Raw genomic sequence first — 15,556 nt, 5'->3', positions numbered from 1 at the left:
TATGCATTGCACGGCGTGTTGAGTTTCTTATTTTCGGCTGCTGTCTCTTTTTCTTGTCACATTGCTTGAGGAGTAGTTTCCTCATCAATGCTTTCCCAGTCACCGCGAATTGGTCGGATTCCGAGGGCCGAATTGTGGTTATTAGTTGTCCAATCTATCAGCTCTTGCACTTTAGAATGGTGTTCCAAATTCTTTTCTGTCGCGATTATCATTTTTTTTTCCCATTCGAGCTTTTGTCGAGGTTTCCGGCTTAGCCGCGAAAGGTCCTTCAGGCGAAATGCGTTTACATCACACACTCTTCGAGCTCTTTGCTTATTTGGGAAGTGTTCGTCCCGGTGCTTGGATCTAGCGACTAATTTGGAACACGCAAAGCCCTATGCTCCTTTTGTTACGCATGCTAACGCTGGAAAGTTAGAACCAGCAACGTGCTAATAGTGACGAGCAGCAGCAGGCAAGATGCGACCAGACATCTGAAACGGTTTCCCTAGTCGGCGGTTTGACCCGGATCGTCTAAACCCGCTTAAGCGGTGATTGGATTACTTCGCTTGCTTGGAGTTGGATGGACTTCTCAATGCTATTTCCCAGAGGCGAAAAAGGCTTATGCTTCAGTGTCGTAATCTCGCGTTCCCCATCTCAAGTGGATTTTGGCACACGTAACTTTTACTCGAAAGATCGCTGCGCAGATGAAAAATATCAAGCGGCGAGATTTTAACGAATTCATGAATTTCTTTTTATACCGGACGACGGATGAAAATTAAAAAGTCACGAGAGGAAAAAAATGTGCCTCAATAGGGTCCTGCGAAGTTCGAGTCTTGTATCGGAACTTTAATGAAAATGGTAAAGTTCTTGTCAAGATTTGTTCTCATAAAATGAAGTCCATAGAATGCGAAGAGATAATGAGTCGCATGAACTCCAAAAGGAAAAAAAAGCATTTTCATGTATTTACAGCTTTTCGAATAGCTATTTCGAACGAATGATTTTTACGCAATACAAAAATGTTGATAATTTGTAAAAAGAAAAACGAGACGAGAAGAAATACTACGTCATATGAACTTCAGATGTACTTACTGCTTTTGAGATAGCTATTTCGAATTGTTTTTTTTTTTTTACTGAAAGATCTTGACGCGGCATAAAAATGCAATATCAGAATTTTTAAAAAGAATAAATAAAAAAAGGGGGGAAAAACAGACTCTAGATCGACGTGTCAGCACAGCCCAATCAGCAAACCGCGAAACAGGCCAGAAAGCGTCTCAGGAAACGCAGAGGGGGGGGCGAAGTCCCCAAAACACCCCTGGGATGGGAGCGCACCCAACATCACATTTCGCACACTTTTGACAGGCTCTCCCCAAAGTACCAAAAACCATCCCGAACACTTCCATCACACCCCCTTCTCTCTCTCTCTCTCTCTCTCTCTCTCTCTCTCTGCTCATCTGATGACGCGCACCCACAAAAATCTCTCCCCTCCTCCCCCAATTCCCTCTCTCTCTCTCTCTCTAGAAATCTAGGGTTTTCGCCGGAGCGATTCCTTCCTCCGATTGCAGCGCCAAGCTCGACCCCCTCCCCGATTCGCCCAATTCGGGAGCCCCCAATTGCGATTCGCCGCTCAGGCGTCGCGAACTCTAGGGGTTCGTCGCCATTGGGTTCGAGATTCCGCCATTTCGGTGCTCTTGCGTCCTCTCTGGTCTTCTGGAAGTTTCGGCTCTTCTCGGGGGGCGACTGTGGCTCGTGCCTGCGCGCGGTCGCTGGGGGGAAACGTTCGATCTATCGAGGAAAGTCCGTTTCTTTGCGCTCTCCTTCCTTCCCCTTCCCTTTCGTCGTCGCGGTGTTGGCGGTTCGAGTCGTGGCGTTCCGGGTTGAAGTGTCGGATTGATGGCTACGGAGAGGGAGGATGAGGTGGATTACGAGAGCGATCCCGAGGAGGGGAAGCGGTCGCTGTCGATGCGTAGGCGGAGGGCCGCGAGCGACGATGAGGAGAGCGAGAAGGGAGAGGAGGCGTCGGAGGTGGGAGGAGGAGGAGGAGGAGGAGGAGGCGGGAAGGGATCTCTGATGGGTCGGATTCGCTCCGAGGAGTCCGACAGCGAGGGCGGGGCTGCCGATTACGAGGAGGAGGAGGAGGGCGAGTTAGAGGAGGAGGAGGAAGGGCTGGATGGGGAAGAGGAGGAGGAGGAGGAGGAAGGCAATTACGAGGACGCGGAGGAAGTGATTGTCGAGGAAGGAGTGAATGAGAGACTGGCTGGGGAAGTGGAGAGGAATGACGGGGTCAACGCGGCGCACGATGAGGAGGAGGAGGAGAAAGAGGTGGTGGTTGGAGATGCCAAGGGTGAGGGTCAGATGGCCGTGGAGGAGTCTCTGGGTGAGTGGGGGGAGGATCAGGCAGAAGATCAGGTGGAGAAGAAGGAGAATGAGCCTTACGCGGTGCCCACTGCCGGGGCTTTTTACATGCACGATGATCGATTTCGGGACAATGTAGGTGGCCGCAGCAGGTACTGCTCTTAAATATTTCTTTCGGGATAATGGTGTTGCGAGTTCCGTTGGACTTTTGGGTGTCGTCAATGTTTGGTTTTATGGCTTTCATGAGTAGGATTTGATGGGCTGTGTGATAGACGCTAGTGGGATGAGGGAGGTTTATGGCTTTGACAGTTTTTTTCCCGGGTGCATTTGTTGGTTATGTACGAATGTTAGTAGGAGGGATGTCCTAGGACTTAATTTCTTCTCTATGAGTACTTCAGCCGTGGATGTGGGAACCTTTGGAGGAATGATTTCTTCTCTTTATGATGGTAGACATTAGATAAGTTGGAAATATGAAGAGACTATTACATCGGCGGTAGATTTGTTGTTCTAGATATTATTTGATTTTGTTAAATTAGTTATGGTTAAATGACTTTGTAGTGTGGTTTTGGGATAAAGATTTTACGATTTGTTGGAGGACGGAGAACACGTCATTGTAAGGGTGAAGTGGTGTTTGCTTTGGTAACTTGACAATGTTCAACAGGTGGGTCTGCTATGGTCCCCCAAAGAAGGTCAGATCTGCTAAAGTTCTCTAGACTTTGTCGGATAAGTACGGAAAACATAGTGGGTCTTTGCTGGCAGATTTTGTTTGATGTCGCTGAGTAGTCTATGCAACAGATCATCCACATGTATTCATCTAGCAGTTTGTCAGTCTTTTACCCGATTGAAGTCATTGCATTGAACATATTGGATCATCATGAACCCTCTCACTGTGTACATTTTGTTTTTGTTCTTAACAAGCAAATCTTTTACCTAATATCATTCTTTATGGACCCCACTATATTTTTCTAGCTGGCATTTTTGAAGATGATTCTACACCGATACTATCATTCTTCTGGTCTAGAATGATGTTGTTGAGAGCAAGTTAGTGACCTGTGTTCTTTCTGCTCGTTTAGCCGGTGCATGTAGTGAGGCATGAGTGTTTTCCCTTTGTAATCTCTTTGGGCATCACTTTTTATGAGTTTTACTATCCTGCATTATATGTTTCTCTGTGTCTTATAGGTTTTAAGATTCAGGAAAAGACCTCTCATTTTTTTTCCATGCATTTTTTTTGTTTAGGCGAACTTTTGGTGGTAGGAAGCTGTGGGAATCAAAGGATGAAAGGAAGTGGGGCCATGACAAGTTTGAAGAGATGACGATGCAAGAAAGACGCTATGATGAGGTGGATAAATGCTCAGGAGTGGTGCTTTGTTGTCAAGTGCATGTTTTTTTTAGGTGAACTGATGCTTACCTTTTGCTTTATTGTCATGACATCTAGAGAAGGAGGACTTCCAGAGGTAATTATCGAGGTCGTGGTAGAAACCGGGGTGTTGACCGTGGATATGTTAGAGGGAACAGAGCAAGAGCTTTTGATAACAATAGTCCAGTTGACACAGGTAATAATAGTAGCAATCAGAACCAAGTACCTAGAGGTGTGAGAGGGAGAGGGCCTAGAAGATATGAAAGTTCTCTCAAGAAGAGCAGTCATGCACCACCAAATCATAACAAACAGTGAGTACTGCTTTGTATGTTTATGCGTTAATTAGTCATTTCTTCGTGCTAAAGCTAATACTCCAATATGTTTCTGGTCGCCCAAAATGTCAGATCCAAGAAGCCTCTTGAAGAAGCTTCGCAAGATAACTCGGGGCAAGTGTTTATATCCAATTTGAATACAGAAGCTGATCCAGCTCCTGCAAAAAAACAAACATTTGCATCGAGTTTGAATTCTGCTTCTCCACCTTTTTATCCTTCCAGCTCTTCTAGTAAGGATATTGCATCAACACAGAAAAAGGGTGTGCAAGTTGGAAATCTTAATAGGAACAATCGTGCTTCTGTGGTGGATGACAATTTTTCTGGGCCTCCTCCTAATGCATTGTTGCGAGGAAAGAACATAGCTAATTCAGTTGGCATAGATAAGCTCTCCATCAATGATTCTGTCATTACTTCTGCTGCGAAACCTTTGGCCACTTTGCGTGGTTCATCTGTCAATACTTCTCAGTCTTTTCAGACTAGGGCTCAAGGAAGGGCGATGGCTCCCCCTGCGGGACAGATGCCTTACCAAAATAACCCTTCCCAGGGCCAAAGCAACAGATTATCGCCACAAGTGCAGGTCCATGCTGGTCAGAGAAGTGCTGCCCCAAATAGAGTTCAAACTTCCCCACAAGTACCAGGACAGCGTCCTGGTAGTGGATCTCAAGCTTCCTCTCCTCCTAAAACAGCTGCTTCCGTAAATTCATATGAAACTGCAGAGATGGAATCTGCTTCTGAATCAAGCAAGTCAGCTGGAGCTTTGGTTGGAAAGGGAAAAGGCAGTGTTCAAGGAGGTGGGAGGGGCTCTTTTGTTTATAGTGGTGCTCATGTTGTGGGGGCTGGTGGGAATATGGGTGTTGGTCATGGCGATCAAAACTTCCCTGGTACTCCAGCATTTTTACCTGGTAAATTTCTTGCATCTTTCTATTTCTGTGTTATTTTGAAGTTCGGTGAAATATCTGATCCAATCAGCAGTCAGCACTCCACAGAGTTTTCATCTTCTGTGATTACTCTTTTTTCCTTTTGTTTGATTTGTAAAGTTACGATAGTCAGAGTGTTTCTGTAGCAGCAACCTTTATTAGAGTAAGAATTTCATCTTAGTTTAGGGACTTATTGCAAGGACCATTCTAATTATGAATTGTTGGTTAACACGAAGCATATGCATTTGCAGATTTGGTTCCTTATTCCTTTTAGCTTACAAAATTTTGTCTTGTCATGCTGATGAATGGCCTGCAGTTATGCAATTTAGTGGTCAGCATCCTGGAGTCCCGGCTGTCGGCATGGCATTTCCAGGATATGTTGCCCAGCCTCAACTTGGTCTCGGGGGAAATTCTGAGATGACATGGTATGGTAATTTGTCTTATATTGCCCTGTTTCTGTCCATTCGCTTTCTCATTTTTCTAAAGCTGTATGTGTGGAGTTAGACTGATTAGCTGGCTTGCGTTGAGCTGTTTTCTGAAGTTTATGCTAGATTGAGCACCTTATTAAGTGTCTTGCTCGAGCACACAAATGCAAAGTCATTGACTCGGTCAGAGGATGTTAGAATACATTGAGCACCTTATTGTGTTTATGCAGAGTGTTTACTTTTACTTTTTTCCGTAAATAGTGCTTAGTCCAAGACCGATGCGCTCTGTAATTACAGAAATACTCAAGTAGGAAATCATTTTCATTGTCATCAGGTTACCTGTACTCGCGGGTGCCGCAGGAGCTTTAGGGGCTACATATTGTTCACCATACATTGCTGTTGATGGTGCTTATCATGCTCCTTCGGGGCAGACAACTTCAATGGGCACGTCAAGGTTAGTTTTTCTCCTAGGGATAGCTAAGGTGGTTTTAGAATTTGTTGTGATGTTCATTAGGTATTTACGACTTGTTTCAGCTACATTTTTGTTAACCATGCTTGAAGATGTGGTATTTTGATTCGCAAGTGGAAAGATGGAGTAGACGTATTAGAGTTTACTCTTGAGAGAACTTATGTGCCTGTCTAAACATTGAAATTAGTGGTTATTCTTTCTATGGTTTGACTTTGACTGCTATCTTCCAGAAACTTGACTGAAGTCAAGATTCGTATCACAATAGGGTCGAATAGGGTTATGAAAACAAGAAACAGATTAAATGGGATTTTAGAGGAAAATCGCTATAAGAAGGTAGTCCACTTCATTGTAAACAAAAATACTGCTCATATATCATTGCTGGTTTGTTCCAAATGCATATCCAAAAGGAAAATGGAGTCTATCAAGTACATCAACAAAAGTTGACTTTTACAATTTTACATGTTGAAGTCCTGGCTGGCTTATTTTACAGTCATATATACGATCATGTTATTTGACATGATGTTGGAAAGTATCTATCCATTCTTTTTATATATTGTGGGAGTGCTGGGAAAATTTGACGCTGAGACTTATTGGCCTCTGTGTTTTCATATGCAGCAAGGAAGGTCAGTCAAACAAACCAAACTCTGAATGGAAGCCCTCTCAGAAACCTGGTAAGAGATGAGCATACACATTTGCAGTTGCACTCTGTCTATGTTGGCTTGAGCTTGGTTGAAATTGAAGTTTGTAAACTATTACCTTTTAGGATATGAAATTGAAAATACCGAATTTTGTGTGCAGAACTTGTTAGTGAGGAACATGGACAGCGACAAAATAAACCTCGTAGGCAAGTTGCTCAGTTTCTGCTGCAAATCTCTATTTATTTAGACCATGAAGCAATTTTTTAAATCTCTCTCTCTCTCTCTCTCTCTCTCCCTGTCTCTCTCTATCCATGCACACACAATATGCCTCAATCCAGATGATATCTTTGCATGTGCAGATACTCAGAGATGAATTTCGGCCAGTGAAGCTTCAATATCGTGGAGACTGAATTAGCAAGTTTAAGGTCGAGATTTTCCCAATTGTTTTTTTGGCTGATTGGTGTGCTCTATGAATCTGAACAATGATTGTCTGCTCCTGCAGGCCGCCTCTTAGGCCCTTGTGATTTCCAGCTCTTGGTCTGGTGCACTTTGGGCCAACATATGTTCCAAGATAGGTTAGGTATGGCCTTTTTTTTTTTTTCTTTTTTCTTTTTTCCTTGCTTGCATGTGTATATGAGACTATTATTTTATAAATTATTTTGTTATTGCTAAAAATTTTGTGGATTATCCATTGAGTCTCAGCAAAAATGTGCAGGAAAGTTCAATTTCATACATATAGTTCGTGGGAAATCTTAGAATTAGTCTTTTTTTCATAATTTTGTATATGGGTGGCTTCAACATGAAGCCATTTTACATAGGAGCTTTACCTTGGTACTTTCTTGATGAAATATTTTTATCATTCAAAAAATAAAAGTGTCAACAAATATGGATTGGCCGGTTGTTTGGGGGTTCTGTTATACCGAGTCTGATGGGTGCATACGGAATACTAGATTACTTAAAGTATGATTTAAACCTGAGCCATGTTCTCGCGCCTACACTTTTTAAGATGTATGTTAAAAGTTGGTTTTTGATCATCGTACTGGAAGCTTTGTGCTAGTTGACCAAATAGTTCGATTAAAGACGTGAGGATATGATCAGATGGTGTAACTTGAGCGGAGTGGTGTCACAGTCAGGTTTATTGAGTAGTTACTATGCATTCTCATGGGCTTGGATTGAATTAAATTGTCTTATGGTTTTTGTTAAACTCTGTGTGTTGTAGGTTAAGTGGCAAATACCTGGTCATGCTGCAGTCAAGTTGAGAACCGTACTGTAGCTTGACGGGTGGTAGTTTCTTGTTTAATGTAAGGTATGGGAATTGACCTGGATGCTTCTCTCTTTTTTAAACCTTAATTTTCTTCTGCAGAAGTGGATGGAAAGTGATTTTTTGCCCTTAATCTGTCTGCTAGGTGTTCTGTTACTCGTCGGATTTACCTGTGGTTTGGTTTCTAAAAGAAGCTTGTGAGAGAGATATGGTGACAGGCTTTTTCAGAGAGCTAATAAGAAAATGAAAAAAGAAGAATCAATGTGCAGCAGCAGCTGTTATGAGACATGAAGTTGATAGTATCGTGTGGTTACGTTCTGTGTCCGCGACATTTGCATCTTTCTGATGCCCGGTTTTCCGGTTTGGTTAATGCATGGTTTTCACTTATATTCTCGAGAACATTCTTCCGGGACATGACTTGGCTCTAGTGCCATGATCCAAGTATTATGACTTAATTGAGTGGGTCAATGATTCTTTTCCATAAACCATCTGTATCATCTACTTTCAAACTTTAATAGTTATTGGAAGCATGTCTGTTATACCTATACCTACTGTTTATATTTGTGGTCTCACGCACACACAAGGCAACAGTATTGCACATAATTTCTCCTTAGAGGTTAGTGTCTGTCGTCCTTTAAATCTACCCAGAAAATACTTGAATCTTTCTAGCTCTTTTTCTATGGGTTAATGGAATTTTGATGAGAATGGAAGTTCTTGTGCGGGCCATGTTCTTCTCCATGCTGAGCCAGTTCCTGTCTTATCATTGTACTCCTCTTTTGTAAAATAGAGGAAACTCGCGGCATGCTTGCGGATTAGGTTTCGAGCGGGGATTGGGTGGATTGAAATTATGAATAGCCGAGTTCGTCTGTCATCCCAAGGTTCAGTTAGGATGTTCTGGAAGCTCAATAATTGGTGTCACGGCACGTTCTCATCACTATCCAAGAGCTATTTGACAAAATTTTCTTTTATTGTTGTTAGTATCTGCTGGAATCACTCTATAGAAAATGTGGGTTGACTTAGATAAAACGTGATTATATTTTTTTTTGTGCGGGACAACTAAGTCGATGGGTCAAACAGAAAACCCTACCATAAAATAATAGACGATGATCAAAATCTTTGAAGCTTGTTTTAGCTTTTTCAAGGGTCTCGTAAGAGTTGCTTATAGTTTTTAACATTCGCTAGCATATAAATCAGCAGATGGTTAGCGAAAATCTGTACTTATCTGCATTTGGAAAGCCAACCGAAAACTTCCAAAACCAGCAACGTCTATTCCCCCTTTTCTAGACCAGCAATGTAAAAACCAGCAATGTTTTTAACATTCACTAGCTTGTTTCAGCAATGTATTTTCTCCCTTTTCTAAACCAGCAACTAAAAAATCCTCCAAGTATGTTCGGTGCGGAATTACCTAGTGCGAGGATGGAGACCCTTGCGACGCCTCTACCGGAGCTTAACTTGCGGCGATCGGCTAAGTGAGGACTGCGCGGATTCTGCCCATATCATGAAATTAGAATATACTTAACTCGCGCGATAGTGTTACTAATACCAAATTATTGATATATTTGAAAATTTACTACTGTTTACTGAACATTATTATTTTTGCACGTTTTGATAAGCATTTGAAAATCACCACTCAATGACATAATGCCCATAATTCGGACAACGAGCCCATGTAATTTTGCCTCGCACAAACGAAAATTCCACATCTAAGATTTGTGGATTTTTTTCTTCAAATTTTTTTTTTGGTCGGATTTTTTGTCAAATTAAGTTTGTGACCGAAAAAAATCAGCCTAAAGCATTAATAACAATCTGCCTTGAACGAGCTGTGATCTGATTTTTAGTATGAACTTCCATAAAAAATCCTCCAGCAAAAAAAATTGAAGGAAAGACTAGAATAGTCCCGCACGCAGTATTGCTCGCTACATGTAAAACAAGTACGTGGAGTATCTCTCTTAGTCGCATGAGAGCCGGTTGGTAAGGATCGCACACTCCATATTGACCGTCCCCAGATTCGATTCCCGGTACCAACGATCCCTCATTTGATAAACGATCCGTAAGTCCACCTAAATATTCACTGCAGGCCAATGGCACATCCTTTACCTTGAAGTGGGCCGGGGTACATCCCCTTCTCTTAAATTTTTTCTTGTCCGAAAAGAAACAAAAAACAAAAATAAAAATCGCATTAAGGGCCATATACAACACCCAACAATAATATATTGACAAGGTGTAGGTTACCCAACATATTATCCGAAAGGAAAAGGGGAAAGAAAACAAGTTTATGATCTGTCATTACCAACTGCAACGTCTCTCTCTTCCTCACCATCTTTCTTTCTTAAATATTCAAAGCCAAGTCGTCACAACTCGACCTTCCGTGTCCATGTTCATGTCAAATGCCACCTCTCTCACCCTATCTCTCTCTATCACACACACCCACACACCAACCTCATTGTTGATTGGTCAAACTCAACGATTCTTCTTCTAGTAGTTATGCAGTTTTCTTTCTACCTTTTTGGCTGTATAGCTCATCTTCTGCTTGCAGAATCTTTCACGTTCTTCTCCCTTTTTGAACCGATATGTGTACCTGCAAGCTTAACGCTTCCTTAGGAGTCTTCTCGTCGAGTAACTATGGAAATGGAGACCCGTTTGAGAGTCGACCATGCCGCTTTCAAATAGTCAACTCTGATGTTTCCGTGAAAATTTCTTCTGCAACATGCGCCAGTGCAGTGTCGATTCAGGTAAACATGCGATATGGAAGCATAACAGAAGCCGGAAAAGCTACAAGCAACTGGGGAGGATATGAAGGGAGTGATATTCACGCGTAAAATTAGTCGGACAGCCTTCCTTGAGGCAGTCTAGCAGTCATATTTATACCTCCTCCACCTTATCAGGAGTTTCGATGCCTATCGATGCTCCAACGTCCGAGGGACTGCATTCCAGTCGCAATCCTGGAAGAGCTACTAGAACCGGCATAGGTAGTTTTGCGTGGTTCCGAAGCCAAAGGTTGCTGTATTGGTTGCTAGTGATCGCTTTGTGGTCTTGTCTGCGGCTCTATGCGCAACCCAGGTGGGCTCATGGTGGCAAGAAGGATGATGTCATGGGTTCTGTAGATGAACCAAGCCACTTTATAAATGAGAGTTTCTTGACCGTTAAACATGAGAGTTTTGTGACAGCTAAACATGAGAGCACTGCCAGCAGGCAGAGAGCGAATGGTAGATCACCAAATCTATTAAGGAAGAGGTATATGAGAACTGTCCGACATTCGCGTAGCAGAGTGGAGAGGAAAAAGAAGGCCATGGCGGCAATGAAAAGCCACAACTTAGAGGAGAAGGAAATGGTTCCTATGAAGAATGCCTCGTATGGTTTGATTGTCGGTCCATTCAGCTCAATAGAGGATAAATTACGCAGAAGCATTGCGAAGAAACAATCAGGAACATGTGACTTGAAGGGGGATTTCGGACGGGCCGTGAAGTCGAGGAAATTCGTGTTGATATTTCATGAACTCTCAATGACGGGTGCTCCACTGTCCATGATGGAGTTGGCAACTGAGCTTCTGAGCTGCCGGGCGACTGTGTCAGTAGTGGTCCTCAGCAAGAAGGGCGGTTTGCTGCGGGAACTCACTCAGAGAAGGATCAGAGTGCTTGAAGACCGAGCGGAACTCAGCTTCAAAGCTGCCCTCCAGGCCGACCTTGTCATTGCAGGATCGGCAGTATGTGCATCATGGATTGGTAAGCAGTTCTTAGCAATGTGGCCCATCAAAATTGAGAAAATTATCATGGTTGACTACATTTTAGTTTTCTTCCTTTCTTTCGCTTTCAATATGTTCACTCCATTCAATTTTAAGCATTCGAGGCACCGAATTATGCAACCTAACTTGTAGCATTAGCAAATGATAGAGTCGGTGATGATCTAGGCACAATTTCCTTATCTTTGGGTGCACTATTTTTTCCCTTTCGGCGCTTATCTAGGCACAGTTTAGATAGGAGCTGAGGCATAATTTCATATAGCATATCTTTGAACGCTTATCATTTGCCGTGCTTTCTCTTTAGACAAGGTCAGTTTAATGGTGAATTTACTTTCAGAGCAATATACTGATCGATACCCCGCTAATTGGAGTCAAATTGTTTGGTGGATCATGGAAAATCGACGTGAGTACTTTGATCGGTCAAGAATGGTGCTAAACAGAGCGAAAGTGTTGGTTTTTCTTTCCAAGTCACAGTCTAGACAATGGCTAACCTGGTGCGAAGAAGAGAACATTAAACTGAGATCAGCACCAGCAATAGTACCATTATCAGTTAATGATGAACTAGCTTTTGTAGCTGGGATGGCCTGTTCTCTAAATACACCATCCTTCACCCCCGAAAGGATGATGGAGAAAAGGCAGAAACTGAGAAATTTTGTTAGAAAGGGTATGGGACTGACAGATGAAGACATGCTTGTGATAACTTTGAGTAGCATAAATCCGGGAAAAGGACAGCTCTTGCTTCTTGAATCGGCACGTCTGGTCATGGAAAATTACTTCTCACAAGAATCAATTAGACTACGACGAGATTTTAATTTGATAACTGGGAACCACTCAAGGTCATTGTTCGAGGAGTCAAATAATATTGGATTGCCAAATGAACAATCTATCCCCACTGATCCTACCAACGAGAGAGAGAGGAAAAACTTAAGGTTGTCTGGTTTATCAACTGCACTGACTGACAAGACTGCTGTGCCGATTGAGAGCGGTCGCCGAATAAGGGGTAGAAAAGAACTGTCAGAGAACGAAAGAATGAACAGCAACACATTGAAGATACTTATAGGTTCAGTGGGATCGAAAAGCAATAAACTGCCTTATGTCAAAGAAATGTCGAGATTCTTATCCCTGCGTTCAAACTTCTCAAAGTCAGTGCTATGGACTCCAGCAACTACACATGTTGCTCCACTTTACTCAGCTGCTGATGCTTACGTCATGAACTCCCAGGTGAGGAACCTTCAGAAGTACCTCTCTTTGTTCAAACGAACGGAGAGGGAGAAACTTTCGATTTCATTTTGGACAGTTTCGACATTGAGGCCAGTCAATCCTGCATATACTTGAATATGCATTGAATCTGCTTGAGTATTTGAACAACCACACAAGGCCTTTTTTTTTTTCACTCATTGCTTGCTTCTAGTTGAAAACATGGCAGTGTGATTAATGTATCCTTCGAGTCTTTCTATACGCTTGTAGCTCTATGATTGCACTCAGTCTTGGTTATCACTGTGTCTTCTGCTAGCCTCAAACTGCTTCCATACAGCTAATTTTGGATATGGAAGGATTAGAATTCTGTAGTGGAATGTAGAAAAGCTATCAAAAAGTGGAGATTATGCTTATCAGAACCGTTAAACCAAACAATTTCAAATCTCGATATTCAGGGATCATGTCTCGTTTTCTCTTTTTCTGGTCAATAGTTGATTTTTTGACTTTTTGAATGGCTGGCAGGGGATAGGAGAAACATTTGGGAGAGTAACAGTAGAAGCAATGGCATTTGGGCTTCCGGTAAGAACAATTTTCTCAGTCAAGGATATTCGTTGAACATCATATCAGTGATTATTTCGTTTCTACGTGAGTTCTTTAGCGTTTCTTGTTTCTGAGTTGGAAAATTAGTTTTCTCTTGCTAGGTTTCTCTTTCATTTGTCTGCATAAGCGTAGCATCTCTAAATCCCTTCCCTGTTAATATTGATAGGATGATTCTGATCCATGAATAGCTACTTTCTCTTTAACCGTATTGCCAACTTTTAGTAGTTTCTGTGTCACTCCCTAGAGATACACCCCGCGCCCCTCGTATATCCACTTTGCATCCGTCTGAGAGATCAAAATGGGTACAACTTTTTGTCATCACGTAATTGGAATGGTGCAGGTGCTCGGAACTGATGCGGGAGGGACAAAGGAGATCGTTGAGCATAATGAAACGGGACTTCTTCACCCTCCTGGTCGGCGAGGAGCTAAAGCTCTCGCCCTTAACCTCCGGTTTTTACTCGAGAACCCATCAGTGAGGGAGCAGATGGGGATGAGAGGAAGGAGAAAAGTGGAGCGGATGTACCTAAAACAGCACATGTACCTAAAATTAACAGAGGTTATCTTCCATTGCTTGAGAACGAAGTAAACTTCTAAAACCGGACGATGTCTATTCTCATTCCCTTGATTGTACACAGTTCATTCAGAGAGCGCTAATAATCATGTGACAGTATATCCACTAATTTAGTATAGTGGCAGAGGGTTTTCAAATACATTCACTTTGATGAGGAGCAAAAGAAAGTGCATTCATTCATGCTCGCTTCTGGGTGTATTTCTTTAGCGGATTCCTTGGATGAATTGCATTTTGCTGATCATGATTTGTGGCCTTGGGCTTGTGCTGGGTGTGACCTTTGCATATGCTCAATTTGACAGTACAATCAAATTCAAGATAGAACACCCAACAGCTTTCAACAGTGGAACTCTGCCTTATCAATTATGTTGGGGTAAATTCATGTTGGCCCAACATGGCCGAACTCGATGTTTCGAAAAGGGCAAGCCATTCCGCTCATGCGTTTGATATTGATTACATGGTTGAGGAGATGACAAGGGCTTCTTCCAGCTGAAACAAGAATTCAAGGAGGAAGGCGATACGTTGAAAATGACCTTGGCAGGAAAGCAAGAAGATTCGTAGAAAGGCAAGATATGAAAGGGAAAATACTACAAAAATTGTGATAAATTTACCCTGAATTTTTTTTAGTGATACGAAAAACCCCAAACTTTGCCACTTGTGACAAATTTACCCTTAACTTTTTTTTTTACACGAAAAACCCCAAATTATACCACCTGTGACACATTTACCCCACAATACTTTGGCCTATGGACATTTTTTGTCTTTTTCCTTTTTCTGTTTTTTTTTCTTCTTTTTTTTTCTCTTTTCCCCGGCGAGGGCTGCCTTTGCCGGATCCGGTGACCCTCGCCGGCGTCGGGAGAGACTGCCCTCGCCCGCCCAGGCAAGAGTCGCCCTCGCCGGATTCGGCGAAGGCAGCCCTCGCCGGCTTCCCTCCACCGACCACGACAAAGGGAAGAGAGAAAAAAAAGATTAAAAAAAAACAGAAAAAGGAAAAAGACGAAAATGCCTATGGGCCAAAGTATTGTGGAGTAAATGTGTTACAGGTAGCATAGTTTAGGATTTTTTGTGTCACAAAAAAAAGTTCAAAATAAATTTCTCACAAGTGGCATAATTTGAAATTTTTTGTGCTACAAAAAGAAGTTCAAGGTAAATTTATCACAAGTAGTATAATTTGAGATTTTTGGTGGTATTTTCCCGATATGATATGATAAGAGTATGTATGTTCAAGTAAGACAAAGTAAAGGATATGCTGTTTTGGGTTGTTCCTTGGGACCAAGGTATGATGAATAATTCACTTTAAACTGTTAAAGAGTAGGATCTGTGTTTTGAACATTGAGGACTAAACAAGCAGCCGAAGATGTGAATTCTCCATCGCACTTCTTAAAATTCTTGGCTGCCTGAACCTGAGATGATCCCCACAAAGCATAGCCAGAAAAAGGAAAAAGAAGAGTATTTCTTGAAGCAAAGAAGAATGGCTTTGTATTCTTTTCTTCATCCACGCTACACGAACTTAAACGGTGGTATGCCTGGACCTTACACGGCATAGCTCATCACTCTCCTGGTTTCTTTGAAGCTCATTTGTCACCGTTCAATCATCTAAAACAGATGATTCCTCAGATCTCCTACCCTCCAAACCCTAGCAATCCTTTAGGCTGCATTTACAATCTGAGAGGTAACGTCAACACATGGCCGTGACGGAATATGTGAAAAGGAGAGTCGAAC

The 15,556-nt window shown here is 42.3% G+C and overlaps 2 protein-coding genes across 2 annotated transcripts; both read left to right on the top strand.

Moving 5' to 3' along the window:
- The first annotated feature begins 1,376 nt into the window (after window positions 1–1,376).
- On the top strand, window positions 1,377–8,275 carry LOC115678407 (protein MLN51 homolog). The gene is made up of 12 exons (XM_056311532.1): window positions 1,377–2,483; window positions 3,568–3,670; window positions 3,767–3,999; window positions 4,093–4,922; window positions 5,254–5,362; window positions 5,697–5,816; window positions 6,447–6,502; window positions 6,630–6,675; window positions 6,829–6,894; window positions 6,972–7,049; window positions 7,689–7,775; window positions 7,876–8,275. Exons 1-9 carry the CDS (start codon window positions 1,870–1,872, stop codon window positions 6,854–6,856), a joined length of 2,139 nt encoding a protein of 712 aa, XP_056167507.1. The 5' UTR covers window positions 1,377–1,869; the 3' UTR covers window positions 6,857–6,894; window positions 6,972–7,049; window positions 7,689–7,775; window positions 7,876–8,275.
- A 1,714-nt stretch (window positions 8,276–9,989) lies between these two features.
- On the top strand, window positions 9,990–14,021 carry LOC115678286 (uncharacterized). The gene is made up of 4 exons (XM_030601632.2): window positions 9,990–11,452; window positions 11,807–12,690; window positions 13,189–13,245; window positions 13,607–14,021. The coding sequence occupies exons 1-4, from the start codon at window positions 10,624–10,626 to the stop codon at window positions 13,850–13,852; spliced, it is 2,016 nt and encodes a 671-aa protein (XP_030457492.1). The 5' UTR covers window positions 9,990–10,623; the 3' UTR covers window positions 13,853–14,021.
- Window positions 14,022–15,556: the final 1,535 nt, after the last annotated feature.

This window comes from Syzygium oleosum, unplaced genomic scaffold (assembly GCF_021117445.2).
Source record: "Syzygium oleosum isolate NSW1041296 unplaced genomic scaffold, Sole_v2.1 Sole_v2.05, whole genome shotgun sequence".
NCBI lineage: Eukaryota > Viridiplantae > Streptophyta > Magnoliopsida > Myrtales > Myrtaceae > Syzygium > Syzygium oleosum.
This window is presented reverse-complemented; position numbering and strand designations above follow the sequence as displayed.